The sequence below is a fragment of the Melospiza georgiana genome, chromosome 2 (assembly GCF_028018845.1).
Source record: "Melospiza georgiana isolate bMelGeo1 chromosome 2, bMelGeo1.pri, whole genome shotgun sequence".
In the NCBI taxonomy this organism is placed as follows: Eukaryota; Metazoa; Chordata; class Aves; order Passeriformes; family Passerellidae; genus Melospiza; species Melospiza georgiana.
This window is the reverse complement of record NC_080431.1, coordinates 44,102,579-44,120,055: the sequence shown is the minus strand read 5'-3', so window position 1 is coordinate 44,120,055 and position 17,477 is coordinate 44,102,579. Positions and strand designations below refer to the sequence as shown.

Here is a 17,477-nt window from a genome sequence, read left to right as displayed (position 1 = left end):
ACAGTGTTGCTTCATAAAACTGCTGAATTAATAAACCAGAATCTGTTTTACATTTTTTCACATCTTTGTCCTTTCAGTCTCTTTCTTCCTTTCCTACACAGATTTTGATTTGGTCTTCCTGTTTGTCAGGTTTCACCTTTCCCATATTTCATGTTTGCCTTTGACACACCTTTCTGGTATCTTATTGCTCTTTCATACTCCATTCTGTTTTATGGACTACTCAACAGGGATATTAGAATCACTATTACTTTAAATAATAGTTTTGGATTCCACAGTCTGCCCTTTCTTTTTTGTACTTTAGCACCACTTATTTCAAACACTGCCATTAAAAGAGCTTTCACTCATCTTCAATTGGCGGCTTTAAAACGGCCTAGCATATGACCTCCTACACTATGGACTTGTACCACAGGGCCTGTCAACTTTTATTTCCTCATTTCTACATGTATCAACTTCTATACATATGCTTCTTCTGAAGATTATATGAATACAGGATAAAGTGAATTGTATTACCTGGTTGTGGCCTTAGTTACAATGGGGTTCATCTGACAATTTTTTTCCTGTATCAACAAAAATGCATCCATGTAAAGGATGGGGGCTTATTTCTATCCTGTACACAAAACCCAATTCAAACTGCTCTAGCATTATTACTACATGGATATAACATAACATAGTTTAGAAAAAAAATAATTTAAAAAAATTACTTCAGATTTACTTTCATTACAAAAGGCATTTACTAAAATAACTTTATAGGTTATTAGAAAAAAATTTTAAAAAACTAATTAAATTCTATTACCTAAGCTTCTTAGGTAATAATATGATTAGTACATAATTCCAGATAAAGAACACCTTTCTAATGCCTCCCAAACAACTGCATTTAATCGTCCCAACTTGGACTTCTTTTCTCATTTTACATGTTTTTTGCAAAAAGCCTGAATTACTTCAATATAAAAATTAAAAAATTATTTTATATTAAGAAAAAAAACTCCTCAAATGGTCAAATGCCTAGTTTGATTTTTTTTTCTAGTATTGAAAGCCTACTAGTTTTTCTCCAGTCATAATCTTAACATTCCTCAACTTAAACTACAATTTTTTAATTCTGTTGAGCAAAATCATCTGTAAAATTATAGTTCAGAATTATTTTTTTTAACTGATTACCAAGTGTTTTCAATCATAGGTTTACCTCTTTTGTCACTGAGACAAATATTTTCTCTATTCAGCATACCCTACTGTCTTATTATTACTTTCCTGTAGTTACAGCTGAAGCCATTGCATTTTTACTGCCCTGTGGACCAGCACTGATTCTGTGAAATTCTCGAACACTGGCAGAGAAGACATGATGTATTTTTGCATTTAAATAGTGTATTTTCTCATGTATTTTCTAATTTACAATTAAATTTAAACTTAGGAAACAGTTTTAAATCAGTGAGATATTCAGTGTCATGGTGCTATCTGATATAGATTCCCATTTTCTATTGTAAGACTTGTTTGACAGCAAGAGTGCATATGGACATTGCAAGTGTCCAATGACATGAGCGAAGGGCGGGAAAGCATGGTCATTTTGTGAGGTATTGATGGAATAGTACAACAAAGGACTTGCTGATTGCAGCTCAGGGGAATGGACAGGATAACATTGTGGGTTTCATGAGTCAACACAGGCAGGCAGGCAGACAGAATAACCACAAAACCACTGCTGAAATGAAAAGAGTAAATTTGTTTCCTATTTATTACCTTCCCAACCAGAGGATGCCAAAGCAACACCCAGGCAGAGACACACACAGGCAGGAGGAACACAATCCCAGCAGGTGGCTGGGCTGCTTCTTGCACCCATTTATCAAGCACCCACTCATGCACAATTTACCAATGTGCTGGGATCTCCTCTGGGCTTTTTATGACCTCTGTCCCAAAACAGGGAGCTCAAACATGTCCATAAGCCTCCCCAAACACCTATGTTATTTCTAAACAGAAATTTTACTTCTCAAAACAGAGATAAACAGCAGTAGGCATAACATATATATGAGGCTCCCACACTGTTGTTCTCCAGGCCTTGGCATTCCAGGCTGAAAGGTCACTTGAGCAAATCTGCCATCTTCCTTGTCATTCTCCCGCTTTTAACACTTTCATCCCCACACGTGTCTGTGGGAGTCTGAGATGTTAGTGGGTCAAACATTTGCCCATTTGTAGAGGTGCTAGGGTGCTTTGCTTGACCAGGGCTTGCACCCTACAATGTGCACCCTCCCAAGGGTGAGAAGGTGAAATTTTGAGTGGATGATGGTGAAGCCTCTGGTCCGCATAAATCAGAGGGGGTGACCACCCACCACTGGAGGCCAATGAGAAGCAGACCTTGTGGAGGCACGATAGTTCTTTTATCATGCTGCAAACCTAATTATTGTTACCGGTAGGAATGCTACTAGAGCTTAAAAGTACTGAGTTTTCTATTAAAAGTTACATAACAAAAAAGAAAAAAGTGATATGTTTAAAAATATTTTTTTCTTACCTAAGCCATGCCTATGTGTTGACATAGGTGGTAACACAGTCCAAGCCTTGGTCTTTGGATTGTAACATTCAACAGTGTTTAATGTCTTTAAACCATCCCGGCCTCCAATGACAAACAGCTTGTCATCGATGACAGCAACACCAAACTGAAGCCTCCTGCCATTCATTACTCCAGCCTGAATCCATATGTTTGTTCTGAGATCATACTTTTCAATAGTTGTAGCTCCTGATGAGACATAAAAGCAGAACTACAAATATCAAAATTATAGATGCATTTAAATTAATGCTTAAGAGAATAGTCTAATGATTAATCTGAAATGTAAGCAGTGTTTTATTTTAACATACACATAAGAGTGCTTCACTTTCAAAATTTAAATATCCTACGGAAAAATAAATTCAACATAATTATGAAGCGTTACTTTTTGGAACTAACCCTTTGGATTATAATAAAATGTTATAATTCCATGGAAAATAATTCTGTCAGGATTCATTCATTATGTGGAAGCAGCAAGCAATGAACCAAGTCCAAATAAACATCATGAAAGCTATAGGTTTGTTAACTGGACAAAAAAAGACATAAGTTAAATTCAATTTGTATATAAGTGTAGCAGAGGAACAATAATGTAGGATACAAATGTATGTATTAAATTCCCTTCCAGTTTTATTAAGCCACAAGATACATGAATCAAATTTTGCATTCAATTTAGAGAGAGATCTTTTTGATCATAGTTTAAAATAAACAGCTTTAAATTCATTAATACTTAGGTTTGAAAGAACAAAATATACAGTTTATTTGATACAATTTCTTGGAGGTGGTGCAGGGCATATTATAATGATTCATATTCATAAAATTTTAATGTTTTATATGCTGAATCTATTTGTGTTAAAAGCTAGACCTGTAGCACGTGAATTCTGTAAAGCTGTTTACTTCAATGGAAAAAAGTACAGTTTAAAAGTTTTCTCATTCTGATTTCAGAAAATCGCACTTGTATAACAGTCTAAATTATGCTCAGCTACATATTTTCTAATATTGACTAAGTCTGGGTTGCCAAAAGATTTTATTATATTACATACTGAGAACCTAACCCAGGAGTTCCTGGACTGCTTAAATTCTGTTTATCCAATAAGGTGCCTTGCTAATTTCTAATGATGATGAGGAAGATAGAATAATATAATACTAACAATAGAAATGGAAATGAGAATAATGACAAAACTCACCCACATAAAGTGAAATAGGTGTCATTCCTATAAAATCATTCTCAGGAACATGAATATAATATATTCTAGACTGCAATTCAGGCAAGAAAAAAAGACCTCTTAAATAACAGTAATTAATTTTGATGGCAATGACTCTGCAATAGTAACACTCAAAATAGAAAAATCTTTAAACAAAAAGGTGGTGGAACAACTGAAAGGTATCATCAGCAGAGATTTTAGGATATCTTTAATTGCAGATTTTTGAGAATTTCTTTTTTATAATATTTAGACTGTGCTTCATTCCCATACATATGGTCAAATATTCATACAGCTTAGACACTAAAAGAGGATAAAATTCTGCCTTTCCTAGGAAGAAAACTGTGTATTTCTGAAAAAGGAATAGGTTCCTTTTCTTTAGCTCAATTGTTTTGATCTTGAAAGTAAAAAGATTTTCTGCACCTAGGAGAGGAGGCCAAGTCTTGATACCAATAGGATTTTACTAGACAAATTAGTTTAGCTATTTAAGAGTCAAGTCCTCTGGTTTATATAAAACCAATACCATATTGAAATATTGACTTTCATCTATCATGTATTTTATGGCTTGAATATATTTACATATAATACTCTAGAATGAAAGTACTATTGCAATGCCAAATGTTGACATCACAAATTTGCTCTGCAACAGAATAAAAGCAGGAGCTCTAAAGTATCCAGGGGTGCATCAAACACAGCACAAACAAAGCCATTGCTTTATCTTGACAATACCTTTGAGTTACTTTTGCTAAAATCTCCTGTCACTAAGTGGACTACAAAATATCCATTTTCCCATTTTTTAGGAATCTTAATTCAAAAGGACAGCAATGTCATTCTTAGATTCTCTCACAGCCTTTTCTGCTAATTCTATATTGACAAAAATTTATCTATGATAAGGCTACTGGAGCTAAGAAATTCATAAACATTAAGGTTTTGGGGAAATTCCTTGGAAATCTGTTTTAGCATTTACGTAACTGATTGCATTTTATGACTTTGCATAGTAGTTCTGTCTTTGTCAGAAGTCTAAGTGGATCATAGAATTGTCAAATTGCAGAATCATTTAGGTTGGAAAAGACTTTTAAAATAATTCACCCTTTAACCCAGCACTGTCAAATCCTCTACTAAACCCCAAGCGCCACTGCTACATTTCTTTTAAATACCTCCAGGAATGGGGAATCCATCACTTCCCCAGGCAATTCCAATAACACTTGATAACACTTTCAGTGAAGCAATTTTTCCTCATATCCAATTCTCTGGTGCAATTTGAAACCATTTCCTGTTGTCCTATCACTTGTTACTTGGGATAAGAGACTGACACTCACCTTGCTACAACTTCCTTTCAGGATGTTGTAGAGAGTGATAAGCCTTCTTTTTTTTTTTCCCCAGGCTACAGCACCTCAGCTCCCTCAAGCACTCCTCACAAGACTTATACCCATACCCCTCACCAGTTCCACTGCCCTTCTCTGGACACACTCTGGGAGCTCAATGTCCTTCTTGCAGTGAGGGACCCAAAACCGGACACAGGATTTGAGGTGAGGCCTCAACAGTGCTGAGCACAGTGAATTTATAATCAATAGTTACATTGCAGGATGATGAGCCACTCTTTTCTGCCAGATGTGGAAGGAAAACAGAGTACCCCTCATGGAACTACCAGAGAGAGGGACAGAACCCTGTCTCCACTCACTTTCATCACTTCTAAGGTGAGATCATTATCTAGGTTGTTAAACCATCATGCTGTGGTGCAGTGGAAGAACAGGCACTCACTCATGTGCTGGCTCCAGTGACTAGCAAAAATTGGTAGCATCACATCACAGCTAAGAAAGTTTTCTCCTCTCTGCCATAACTAGTGGATGGCAGTCAACAGAGCCAGGTCGTAACAGAAGCAACTTCCAAACTGTGCAAACTCAAAGAAAGGAGCTGTGTTGGTTAATACTGCCAGCCTCAGTCTGTACAGGCTGTGAAAGGATGTCTTAGCAATGTCAGAAATCTGTAGACAAGGACTTTTGTCTAATCCCCGTGAAGAAACCAGAGTAATTCTGATTACATGTTTCAGAAAATCAGAAAATCCAATTTCCCATGAACATGAGGATGGTAGGAAGCAATTGGGAAGTGACTGGTATATATATTTATGGAAATTGGAGATACAGGCTAATGTGAAGATATGAATAAAATAAATAAAGGAAAAATTCATTATTCATGTTGAGCTGAAGCATATCTGCTGATTATGCAGAGATAGACACATTTTCCAACAAAACAAAACAGATGGAATACCACAGAATAAATAATACACACATAGATCCAAATAAAAATACAAACTATATTAAAAAGTACATGAAATTATATTTTACAATTTATTCTATTATTGTTTCCTTCACTGATGTATCACTAATGCTTTTTGAGTGGTCTAATGGTAAAGAGGAAACAAATTATTTACTAGACTGTCTTTAAGATAGTGGGTATGAAATTGTAAAGATGAAAGAAAAACAAATATACAGAATATTGAAGATTTTATAATAAAAGTACTGCACACCCAGACAATTCCTCTATACACACATAAACTCCTATTTTTCAGATGGACAGAGCTCTAGAACTGACTAATTTCAGGCTGTAGCACTGAAGAGAGAGTATATGAAAAAGACATAGTGAAGTGAAGCAGAATTAATTTAATAGCCATTTGCATGATAAAGAAAATTGTGTAGTAAATTAAAAAACTATTCCATGACTGTGGCAGCACAAATGATTTCTGGTAAGAGCATAACAATGTTTCTTGGTGTTTTGGGCACATTTCAACTTTATTTTTTTTTGGCCTAACTTAAATTCTACTTAGGATCCAGCTGGGCATTGGATGAAATTAGTTCTGTGTATTGTGCATATGGGCATTATAAACCCTGATTAATCAAGGTTTATGAAGTAATGAGAGTCCTACAGAGAAAGACAACTTCAGAAATGAAATGCCATAGATGATCAGGTTAATTTTGCATTAATGTCCAACTGCTGCCGACAATTCCTCTGTGTATGCAGCAGGGATGAAGACAATCCTACCACTCCATGTTTCTGATGAAACATTATGGTACCAGCTCTCACAATTTCACCTTTATTTACAGAGCAGTACACCATTGCACTAAATACAAATTTCTATTTCTTTGGTTTTGTAGCCATTTTTAAGCACATGAATGTGTGAAATTGTTTTGGTGAAACCTTTCAAATGATCCTCTAATTATCTTCTCTTAAACTTTGTCTATTTCTAAAATTTAGAATATTTCAGTTCCTTGCTAATGACTTATAAATCAAGATTTTTGTAGGAACCTTACTGACATTCTCACATTTTTTGCATTGTTGACGACTGAAGACTAATAATACAGCAAGGTCAATGAGTGAAAAAGAATATTTGGATAGCAATATTATTTGCAACTCAGTATTTTAAGTCAAACACAGAAATACCTAGAAACCTGTCCTTCAAAGATATTTTTAAGCATTTTTGAACAAGCTGACATTGGCTACATGAAGTAATGAAGATTGTCTGAGACTATGATTGTGACATATTTATTTTAGCTAGGTATAAATGCAGGACTTTTCATATAAGCAAAGTGAAAATTTCTTCAGAAGCAGATGAAAATGCCAAACATATTCCCCTTGCTCAACTATCTTTGTATTCAGTGTAAACATTTCCACATAAAATACCTTTTTTTTTCTCCCCTTATTGGTAGAATGATTCAGTATTTAAACCCCTGAAGAAGGGTAGGAGTTCTGCATTTATCATCAGAAAAATTCTACTTCTTTTTTTTTCTCTGTAAGACTTTCTGCTGATTTTGCTATTACTAAAGCTGTTGCTGACATGTACTCTGATCATTTTGTTCAAGATTTAGAGATGCTGCTGTGAGTAGGCGCAAAATGATGACCTTGATCTAGTGATCTGCAACATTACATTTTGAACTGAAAAGATGGTGACTCAAGTGGAACGAACGTGACCCAAGGAGGTTACTGATGCAGATACCAAGGACATTATTTTGGTAAAGAAACAGCTACACAGAAAATGGTAGCATAGGGTAACATTTCATTACTCTATAATAAGACTGCTATATATTCCTTTAAGCACTCCAAAAATGTATAACACATACACAAAAAGAATTTCACCTTTTTTTTTTTTTTATGAAAACATGTATTAAAATGTCAGAAGTATTTTCCATATAGTGATATTAAATAAAAATCAGTGAAGCTCTGGGAATTTTCAATTATTCTATATGAGCAGAATTCTCTAAAACCATACAAGTTTTTCCCACAAATCTTTATATTTCTGAAAGTATCAGAACTGACAGCTTTTCAACAGTGATTTTAGGCAATGTTTTTGATGTTATGCACTTTGTTTTACAATATAGTGTTATGTGCTATTACATAAAATATTCATGGTTTATTTCATATTTTTATGTAGTGTAAAACTTACAAAAGCTCCTTTTATTAATTATTTATGCCATGCAGTATGATAATCTACCTTTGCTCAGCAACAAATTCAAGCCTCTTCTTTTAAAACGGTTCTGTTCTCAATGAAAATTGTGCAAATAGTGTGTTAACAATAATAACAGAAGTTCCACATGTGGACAAATGCAAATTCTAGGGGAACTACATATTCTGCAGGAGGGATGTACACCCACTGGAGCTCTCACCAGTGGGGAGCAGGTGATGGTGACCAACACAAGCTGTGTGTCTGTGTTTGTGTGTCTATGTACATGTGGGTCTCTGCCTAGAACCTTCAGGGATTTGGTCACGAAGAACATAAAGTAATTTAAAGATGCAAATTCATACTTTGCAAGTGTCTAGTATTGCAGTTTATCTACTGCATGATTGATACTGATTCTAAGCACATGGTTCATCTGATTGGGAGTTCATTACTTACCATACTAAATCAGTAATCCTCTTTGATCATTTGGTTAAATAATGTGAGCTGAGCAGTTTGGTGCTCAACAGTACCAATTTCTCATAACCCCCAGCCCTCGTTCATTACTTTTCATTATAGATGTAGAGATGCTCATCCACAGTGCTTGGCCCTTGGCTCAGCTCATGGGAGACTCTGCTTTGCAATACTTTCCTCTAAGGTAAACCCACTGCACAGGGTGCTATTCCTAATCTTTACAGGTGTGACCCAGCTAACGCTGATTGGATTCTACATGGCGCCATCTGCAGTTTAAAAAGATAATTGTGTTTATATGGTTTTCCAGTTCAGAATATTAAAAATAAGGTGAAAGCTCTACTGAAGCTTACTTGGATGTTCTTGTGCTTCACAATAGAGGCTTCTAGAGCATTTCCTAGAGTTCAGCAAGGCGATTTGTGAGGTGGCTGAAGGTGCAAGATAGAGCTGGAGGACTACACTGGGAGATGTCAGCATTTTTCAAGCCTTACCCACACTGGCTGTTGAGGGTTCCAGATCTGAACTATTTGTAGAGCAAGATTCAGAACTTGTGATGTTTTATTCTAAAGCCAATACCAGTAGTGACAACTATTAATGAAACTTTGGTGATCAGGGTACAGAAATTGGCTGGTGTAAAGAAAAAGCTAAGGTTTCTGATAGTATAGAAGTTCTCTAAGTTATCTATCTGCCAGGCATGTGTCTTCTCTACCTCACACACAGAGGTGCGGTTTTTCATGTGGTTTTTTGGGATTTTTTTGGTTGTTTGTTTTTGGGTTGGTTTTTTTTTGTTTGTTTTTTTTTTTGTTGGTTTTTTTTCAAGTGATAAGGTATCTTCACTGGAAATGCCAGACAATAGCGTAAGTTGCAGGGAAGTAATTAAGAGGAACAGAGGGTTGTTCTTGGGATAATAATCCCTCTTATGAACCCTCAATGCACAACCCCCTTGTGCTGTCTGCATAACCCCATAGTTTGTACCAACAGTTGTGAGTTCCAGGGCAACAGATTGTCAAGGTAAGAAGTTTGTGGGTTTATAAAATGTATCTTGTGTGTAATAACTTTTGGTCTTCTCTGACATTTGAAGCCATGAAGGCTTCAGAGTAAGTCACTTCAGGATCTTCCTTTTGTTTCAAACTATAAATGAATCAGCAGTTTCAGAAGATAATTACACTGAAAAAACCCCAGAAATTTAGCGATATAAAATAAGTACTGAAAAAGTACCAGATGGTTTTAAAATATGGATGTTTTTTTTTTTTTTTTTTTTTTTTTTTGTTTTTTTATTTTGTTTTGTATTCTGAAATGCTCTGCTAAATCAGAGTACTTAAACTGCTAATTAGCCTATGAGACTGACTGTTTTGGAACATATTGAAAATCATAGGAGTGAAAAGAAGGAAGTAATCATGCTAATACTTATAAGAACTGGACGAGAAGAGAATTTTAGTGTGATTTATACATTTAATTATCTCATTAGTAATTAGCCAGTGTATTTTATATTCCTCTGGTGAAGTAATTAGCCAGGCTCTACTTTTACTCTACAATTACTTTAACATGTTGCAAAGTCATAGAACTCTGTGAGGCTGGAAGGGACCTCTGGAGGTCATCTCTTCTCTAGGCTGAGCAGTCCCAAATCTCTCAGCCTTTCTTCACAGGAGAGAGGCTCCAGTCCTTTCATCACCTGTCTGAGATGCTCTTAAAGGACTGACCAGTGTTTCCAGTGAGATCTGACCAGAGTGGGGAGGATGTAAGCAATTTGATGACTGAAAAGAGAAGGGATAGAGGGCGATTTAAACCTCAAATCGTGGTATTTTACGCATCTTTTTTCCCGAACTACCTAGGAAAAGACTGTTTCCTTATTCTTGACATAGCCCCAGTTCTCAAAGAGATGCAGAGCATTGTCTTAGTAGTGAGGCATGTAAAGTGACCTCTCATGGTACCACCTGCTGAGGGGAAATTCTCTGGGAACATCTCACCCCTCTGCAGTGAGTATTGAGGCATATCTTTCTCTCGGTGCCTTAAAGGGAAACCAAAAGCAAGTGAAAACAGGGAAAAAAAATCCCCTCATATCTTCTTTCATAGCAGCATATGCTTTAAAATTCCCATGCAAGGGCTCCCACGGAGCAGACAGTGGGTGGAGAGGGTGGCTGCTCTCTACAGCTTCCCCTGCTCCCTAGATCTGTTCCCAGGGATCAAATCTGCAAGTGCAATTTTGCTGTTTCCAAATATCCGAACAATCGTTTGGCAGATGTTTGGGGCAAAATGATCCCAGGCACTTTTCTGCCAAGCTGCTCTCCAGCTGGGTGGCCCTCAAATTACACTGGTTCCAGGGGTTGTTCCTGTCAGAAACGGACACAGGACTTTGTGCTTCCCCACATTGAACTTCATGAGGTTACTTCCTGCTGTTTCATTAATTATGGTTTCTCTCTCCAGAATGTTTTGTTGTTAGCTAAATATAAGATAGATAGATAGATAGATAGATAGATAGATAGATAGATAGATAGATAGATAGATATTTCTCGAAACAGTTCATTTTGTTCTCTGTTTATTATTGTGTGAATCAAACTAAAAATCAGACTCTCTTTTAGTTTATCAAGAATATATTCAATAATGAACTCTTGGGCTATATTAAAAAGTATAAATTTCTGCAAAAGATAAACCAATTCTCCCAAAATCCATTGTCTGGTTTTCTTTTTTAAAAAGTAGTGTATTTTTCTTTTCCCCACAGCTAAATTACATCTTTTCTGTTTAAGGAACATACAAGGAAAGGTGAGTTTCAATGCATATTTGCAATGCAGGCACTGAAAATTTTACTTATTCATTCTGCATAGCCTGCCTGCCACTTACTCTGGTATTCTAATTTTCTCATGAAAACCCACCACGATGACATTACTATGCTATCTTGATTTCTCCAACAAGAGTATACTTCTCTGTGTTGTTGTTTCTGTTTATATATTCCATTATCATTTTCCTGTTGAGTCTTCCAGAAAGCACGAAAAAGGAAAACAAGACATTGGTACAATGTTGACCTAAAGCTAATGGAATGTTACTTGTTTATTAGTGCATTTTAGATTTAAGGTAAATTGCTTTCCATTTCCAATGTCTTCCATATCTAACTAGAGAATGTCTAGGAAAACACTGGATTATGCCAACACACATTTTTATATTTAAAAAAAAAAAACCCTTTAAATGGGTCAATACTTTGAAAAAATGAATTCCAGAAACTATAAGAAAGAATCGTGAAATATACTACATGGAACTGAGCAAACACAAAATCATAGATTCATTTTGGTTGGAAAAGATTGCCAACCCTTAACCCAGCACTGCTGAGTGAACCATAAAACCTTGTTCCTCTGTGCTGCATCTGCATAGCTTTCATTTACCTCCAGGGATGGAGACTCAACTATTTCACAGGGCAGCCTTTTCCAATACTTGACAACTCTTTCACCAGAAAAATTTTTCCTAATATCCAGTCAAAGCCTCTGCTGGTGAAATTTGGTGTAATTACCTCTTGTTCTATTGCTTATTACTAGGGAAATGACACCGACTCCCACCTTGCACAAACTCCTTTCAGGTAGTGGTACAGTGCGATAATATCTCTCCAGAGCATCCTTTCTGCAGCCTAAACAACCCCAGTACCCTTGGCTGCTCCTTCACACTTATCTCAGCAAAATTATTTACTTCTGATGCTTGAAACGCTGCAGTTGTTTGGCTGACATAGAACTGCTACTTAAATAGAGCAGACAAGACTTCAGAGAAAAACTGTAGGTGTCTAAATAAAAAGTGGTATAGTGACAGCTGCTTGGAATGTCAGCAGTACAATTTATTTTGGCTTATTGTCCTTCTGAGGTATTTTAAGGCTATGAATACATTCTTTAAATTCTTTAAGTTAACAAATGTCCTCATGGAAAACACTGGTGAAAACAAGTTAGCACCAAAGGCAGAAGAAACTCGTACAGGGGAGTGGTAATGACATATATGTGATACTATCAATAAAAAGAGCAGGATTACAAGAAGGACCATGAAGTTATCACTTCTCACTTCTTTTGTGAACATCTGTTTATGCACTCGGCAACAACAGCATGTTTGTTTATGTTCCTGCTTGACAGGGGCTGCTCCTGGAGTCAGACCAGGGCTGATATATGCACATACATAAGTATACTTACAAAGTATGCATATTTATATAAAAGGTTTCAAAAAGCACATCAGGGAGAAATATTCAGTAATAACCACTTTGGACTTTTCTTTCTTTCAAAGGAAAATAGTCTTCATAAGTAGATTTTGCTGTTTGCATATTATACAAATACAGGACTTTAGCCACCCACATTCTGAAAATTAAACACAGTTACTGTACGTTGCATATTTAGAATAAAAATGCAAGTAAGATGAAGATAAGGTGTTTAATCAAGATAGTTTATTGCATCAAATGGATAGATAATGAATGCTGTCAAACGTTTTATGTATGTGAAGACAAAGTGGTTTGTCACAATTTTTACAACTTGCAAAATGCTATATAACAATCTTGATAAATTTAATTTACTTCTTTTTTGTGTATTTTTTTTATTTTTAATTCTATTTTTTAACAAATTCCTACTAAACTGAAGAGGAAGAAGGCAGATTCAAGTCACAGACAACTCAGACACATATCTCAAGAAGCTGGAAGAACTACCTAAGAGGAAAAACATGATCTTTCCCTATTTTTGCCCCTTTTTTACTGTATTTACAATAGGTTTTTGCAAATTTCTTTCAGCATTTAAAAAAACATGCCTATATGAGAATGAAAAAATATAAATTTAAAATAAAGTTTAAATGAAATCTGTTTTGAGAAATGTTCATGTTAGAAAAAAATTAAACAAAACATAAAGAAAAATCAAAACTAAAAAAGTGTAGAAAAAAAAAACATCTCCAAAATTCACTAGAACAAGAGTAACTTCGTATAGTTATGCTAGATGGCATTCCTGTGAAATAATTATATATATATATATGTGTCATAAACCACATTTGATAAACTGTAATTGTGAAGCAAAGAGGATTATTGCAATGATGTAAAATACATTAAAGAAAAGGAAAAAAATATGCAACATGGGTGTATAAGGAAAAATGACTGGAGGCCTCAATTTCATGTTTCAAAGGGTTAATTTTTTTAATATACCTGTGGCAATAGAAGAGATCTTTCTAAACGGTATCTATACAACAATAAAAGAACTTTTATTATAGCTTGATACAGCTTAATGATGAACATTACCTGTTTACCACCAGGGTACTTTTGGCAGCAGGTTTTATGTCTAGTCATAAGATTAATGAAAAAAAAATATATAATATCAGTGCTTCAGTAAATTGACTATTCCATCACTTTTCAAAATGACCTACTACATTTTTATGGAAGAGTTCCTTGCTCATGCAACTTTTCATTACTTTTTCCTTTGAATTTATTTAAAGACTGGGATTCAGTAAACAAATAACTAATCTAAGACTTTGAGGAACTAGTCTAGGGCTATTCCAAAAATAATATATACCAGTGTTTTGGATAGTGGTTACTGTAACACCTTTATTTACTTTTCCTGCAAGTTCTCCTTTTCCCCTATTATTCTAACTGCTACCTAGAGTGAGACAGGTTAAAACACCTCAGGAGGAATTAATCAGCATTCTGACATCATTACAACACTGCTTGATTACTGACATGAATCTCCACTTGCTGCATATTTTACTGCTCATAATCCATAGCACCATCTAACATAGACCATATACATCATGTTCTACCACTTGGCTTCTGCTCTATATTTGGGTTTCCAGGATGGCTGCAGGAAGTCAGAGCTTAATCATTCCTAAAAATTGCTGTATGTCCACTTCTTGCAATTACTCATTTATTTCAGTCAATCATCCTCCTCTATTTGTGGACTTCTGTGTAATATTACATGATTAAATATGGCTAATCCAAATTAGAGAAGTCAGTGTGATGATATTAATGGGTAAAGTGAATGGAACATTGTCAGCAGCACATACCCACAATCTATTAATGCATCCCATTCCATTAATGCAGACATACTGAGAAAGTGTGTTTCTTATATGTGCCCTTAAATTAAATTAATAAATAAGTAAAGGTGTGTGGAAAAAGAGATTTAAATTCTTTTAGTTTGTCTAGGAAATTAAAATTACAAATCCATCTAACTTTGATGCTTTCCTCTCTATCCATTTAGTACTATGCTGCATTAATTTCTCACATCAGGCAAAATTCCAGTCGCTGTTTGCTGGAGTTTAATTATCACTTCATTTTTATGGAAAGGAAGATAATTATAGAAGAGACTTCAAAACAAACTTAGCATGCTAGGCTACATTTTATGTGATGAGCCATATAACCTTCAAATGCTTTCATAATATTTGCACTTAGCCACTATTTTATATGCTAGTTAATAAATTACTAATTTGTCTAGCTCATCTAATTATTTGCAATGGTTTCACATTTGGTAGAAAACATCAGGAAGTATTAAAAATTCATCATTGTGAATTTCAACCATCCATATCAGTCTTTCAGTGAAGAAAGTTGTGGGAGAAAAAACCAATTGCTAATTCCTTAGGAGAGATAATATAGTATCAGCATCATCTCCCAGCCCAGGCTCACTTTATGAACTCAGTGACTCTTCAAAGCAGGCAAAGAGCACTCAGGTCTCCTGAATGGACCTGTGGAAACAAGATTCATTGGGCATAAAAGCTAGTCAAGAACACAGCAGGATCACAAGAGAGTGAGCTGAACAGATGCAAGCTGAGACAGCACAGCTGCAGAGCCTGGGTTGCTGGGAATACATATTGCATCAGCTGTAACGCAGGCTCCTGCTATGCAGCTGCTCCTCTGCCATACCAGCCCATCCTCAAAGCAGTTTTTATCTGCTGTAAACGTGTAAAAGTCCTGCTAGTTTTCAGTCAGAGACTGCAGCAACAGAGGGCTGAACTCTGCTGCTATGTGCTTTCTCCTGCTGCTACAGAAATGAACTGCTTCTGCCTGACCTGAATCTGCAAAATTGGCTGTGTCTTGATGTGGTAATGGTTCTTTGCCTCATGCTGTCATCCTAAATATTTCTGTATTTTTATTGAAAAACAGATATTAATAGAAAATGAGAACAAATACAGCTGCACCCAAATTGGATTTATTACTGGGTCATTTCCTACCTGAATCCTTGTGTTTATTGTAATTTGTCATAAGTAAGAGGAAATTTGTATTTTATCATCCAAAGACAATGTTCCCTGCGCATCCCTGACTAACATTTAGCTACACAATTGTTTATAACTGCTAAAAGGACAAAAATAATCTGCAGCTACTTTAAGAATATATATATAAATATGTATTGGTTCCTTCATCAACAATTTCTTATTGTCATAGAATCATTGAACAGTTTGGGATTGAAGGGACCTGCAAACACAAAAGAGCATCTAGTTCCAACCCTTGAGCCGCTATATTGATACCTTTCACCAGACCACATTGCTCAAAGCCTTATCTAGCCTGGCCTTGAACACTTCCAGGCATGGGGCAATTTCTTTGGGCAACATGCCCCAGTATCTTGCCACCACCCTCAGTAACCAATTACTTCTTAATGTCTGATCTGAACCTACAATCTCAGTTTAAAGTCATTACCCCTTGTGCTATGACTACACGCCCTTGTAAAGCTGTCACCAGCTCTCTTGTTGGCTCCTTTAGGTATTGGAAGGTGGGTTATTATAAGGTCTCCCTGGAGCCCTTTTTTCTCTGTGCTGAAGAGTCCCAGGTCTCTCAGCCTGCCTTCACAGGAGAGGTGCTCCAGCGCTCTGATCAACTTTGTGGCCCTGCTCTAGACTCACTCCAGATGGGGTCATTATGGGATCCCAGAAATAGTTTCAATACTCCATGGGGGGCCTCAAGAAAGTGGGGTGGAAGGGCAGAATCACAGTCACAGAGTTACAGAATAAGCTGAGTTGGAAGGCACACACAAGGACCATCCAGTCCAACTCCTGGCCCTGCACAGGACACCCCCAAGAGTCACACCATGTGCCTGAGAGCATTTTCCAAACACTTTTTGAACTCAGACAGACTTTGTGATGTAACCACTTCCCTGGGGAGGCTCTTCCAGTGCCCAATCACCCTTTGGGTGAAGAATATTTTTCTGATATCTGATCTAAAACTCCCCTGGCACAGCTTCATTCCAAAAGCATGAAGCTGCCTCAACTTGCTTGTCATATTTCTCTTGATGCCATCCATTTATTTTCACACAGGCACAGATGTCATACATCCTAATCACTGGTACGACTTTATGGGAAAAACACATGCAATTTTGCAAACAATATTGTCACAGCTATTTAGTGAAACAACTTCAATAACAGGACCTAGATAAAGAGTTGTGAAATACCAAACATATAATTTTATACTATACTTTTTTAAAGTACAGTTTATTTTATATTAGAACTAGTGTTTCTGAAGGTATTGTCTTCAGTCTAAATATGGATGTGAAAATTTAAATGCTGTGGAATTGTTAGTGAATATCACAAAAAAAATTATAAAGTCTTTTTGAGTATATAAAATTTTAATATAGCTAGCTTTTAGTTCAAATATTTTGTTCCACTCCATTCGAGAAATCAGTGGATTAAATTTACCAGAAATAAAAGCACAACCTATCATCATAACTCTTATTCCAAACAAATAACAACAAAATGCTTTAATAAATTTTCCACTTCTTCCTACTTCTTAGAAAAATAGGGGTAATTTTACCTTTCTTTATCTGTTGACAAACTAGCAATCTAGTTCAAGACAGTTATCTTTTTTCTCTAGAAGACTTAAAAATTTCTGCATTGAAGACCCATAAATCATCATTACTATCCCAGACAATTACTTGGG

At 35.8% G+C, this 17,477-nt stretch overlaps 1 protein-coding gene across 2 annotated transcripts in view; it reads right to left on the bottom strand.

The window, feature by feature from the left end:
- The window catches only part of KLHL1 (kelch like family member 1), a 185,851-nt gene that overhangs the window by 30,934 nt on the left and 137,440 nt on the right, over positions 1-17,477 (bottom strand). Inside the window, exon 7 of one of the 2 annotated variants that reach the window (XM_058045329.1) lies at positions 2,495-2,719. The exons of the other annotated variant lie outside the window; for it this stretch is intronic. Coding sequence (XP_057901312.1) covers positions 2,495-2,719 — 225 coding nt within the window. The remainder of the gene's footprint in view (positions 1-2,494; positions 2,720-17,477) is intronic. 2 annotated transcript variants of the gene reach the window in all.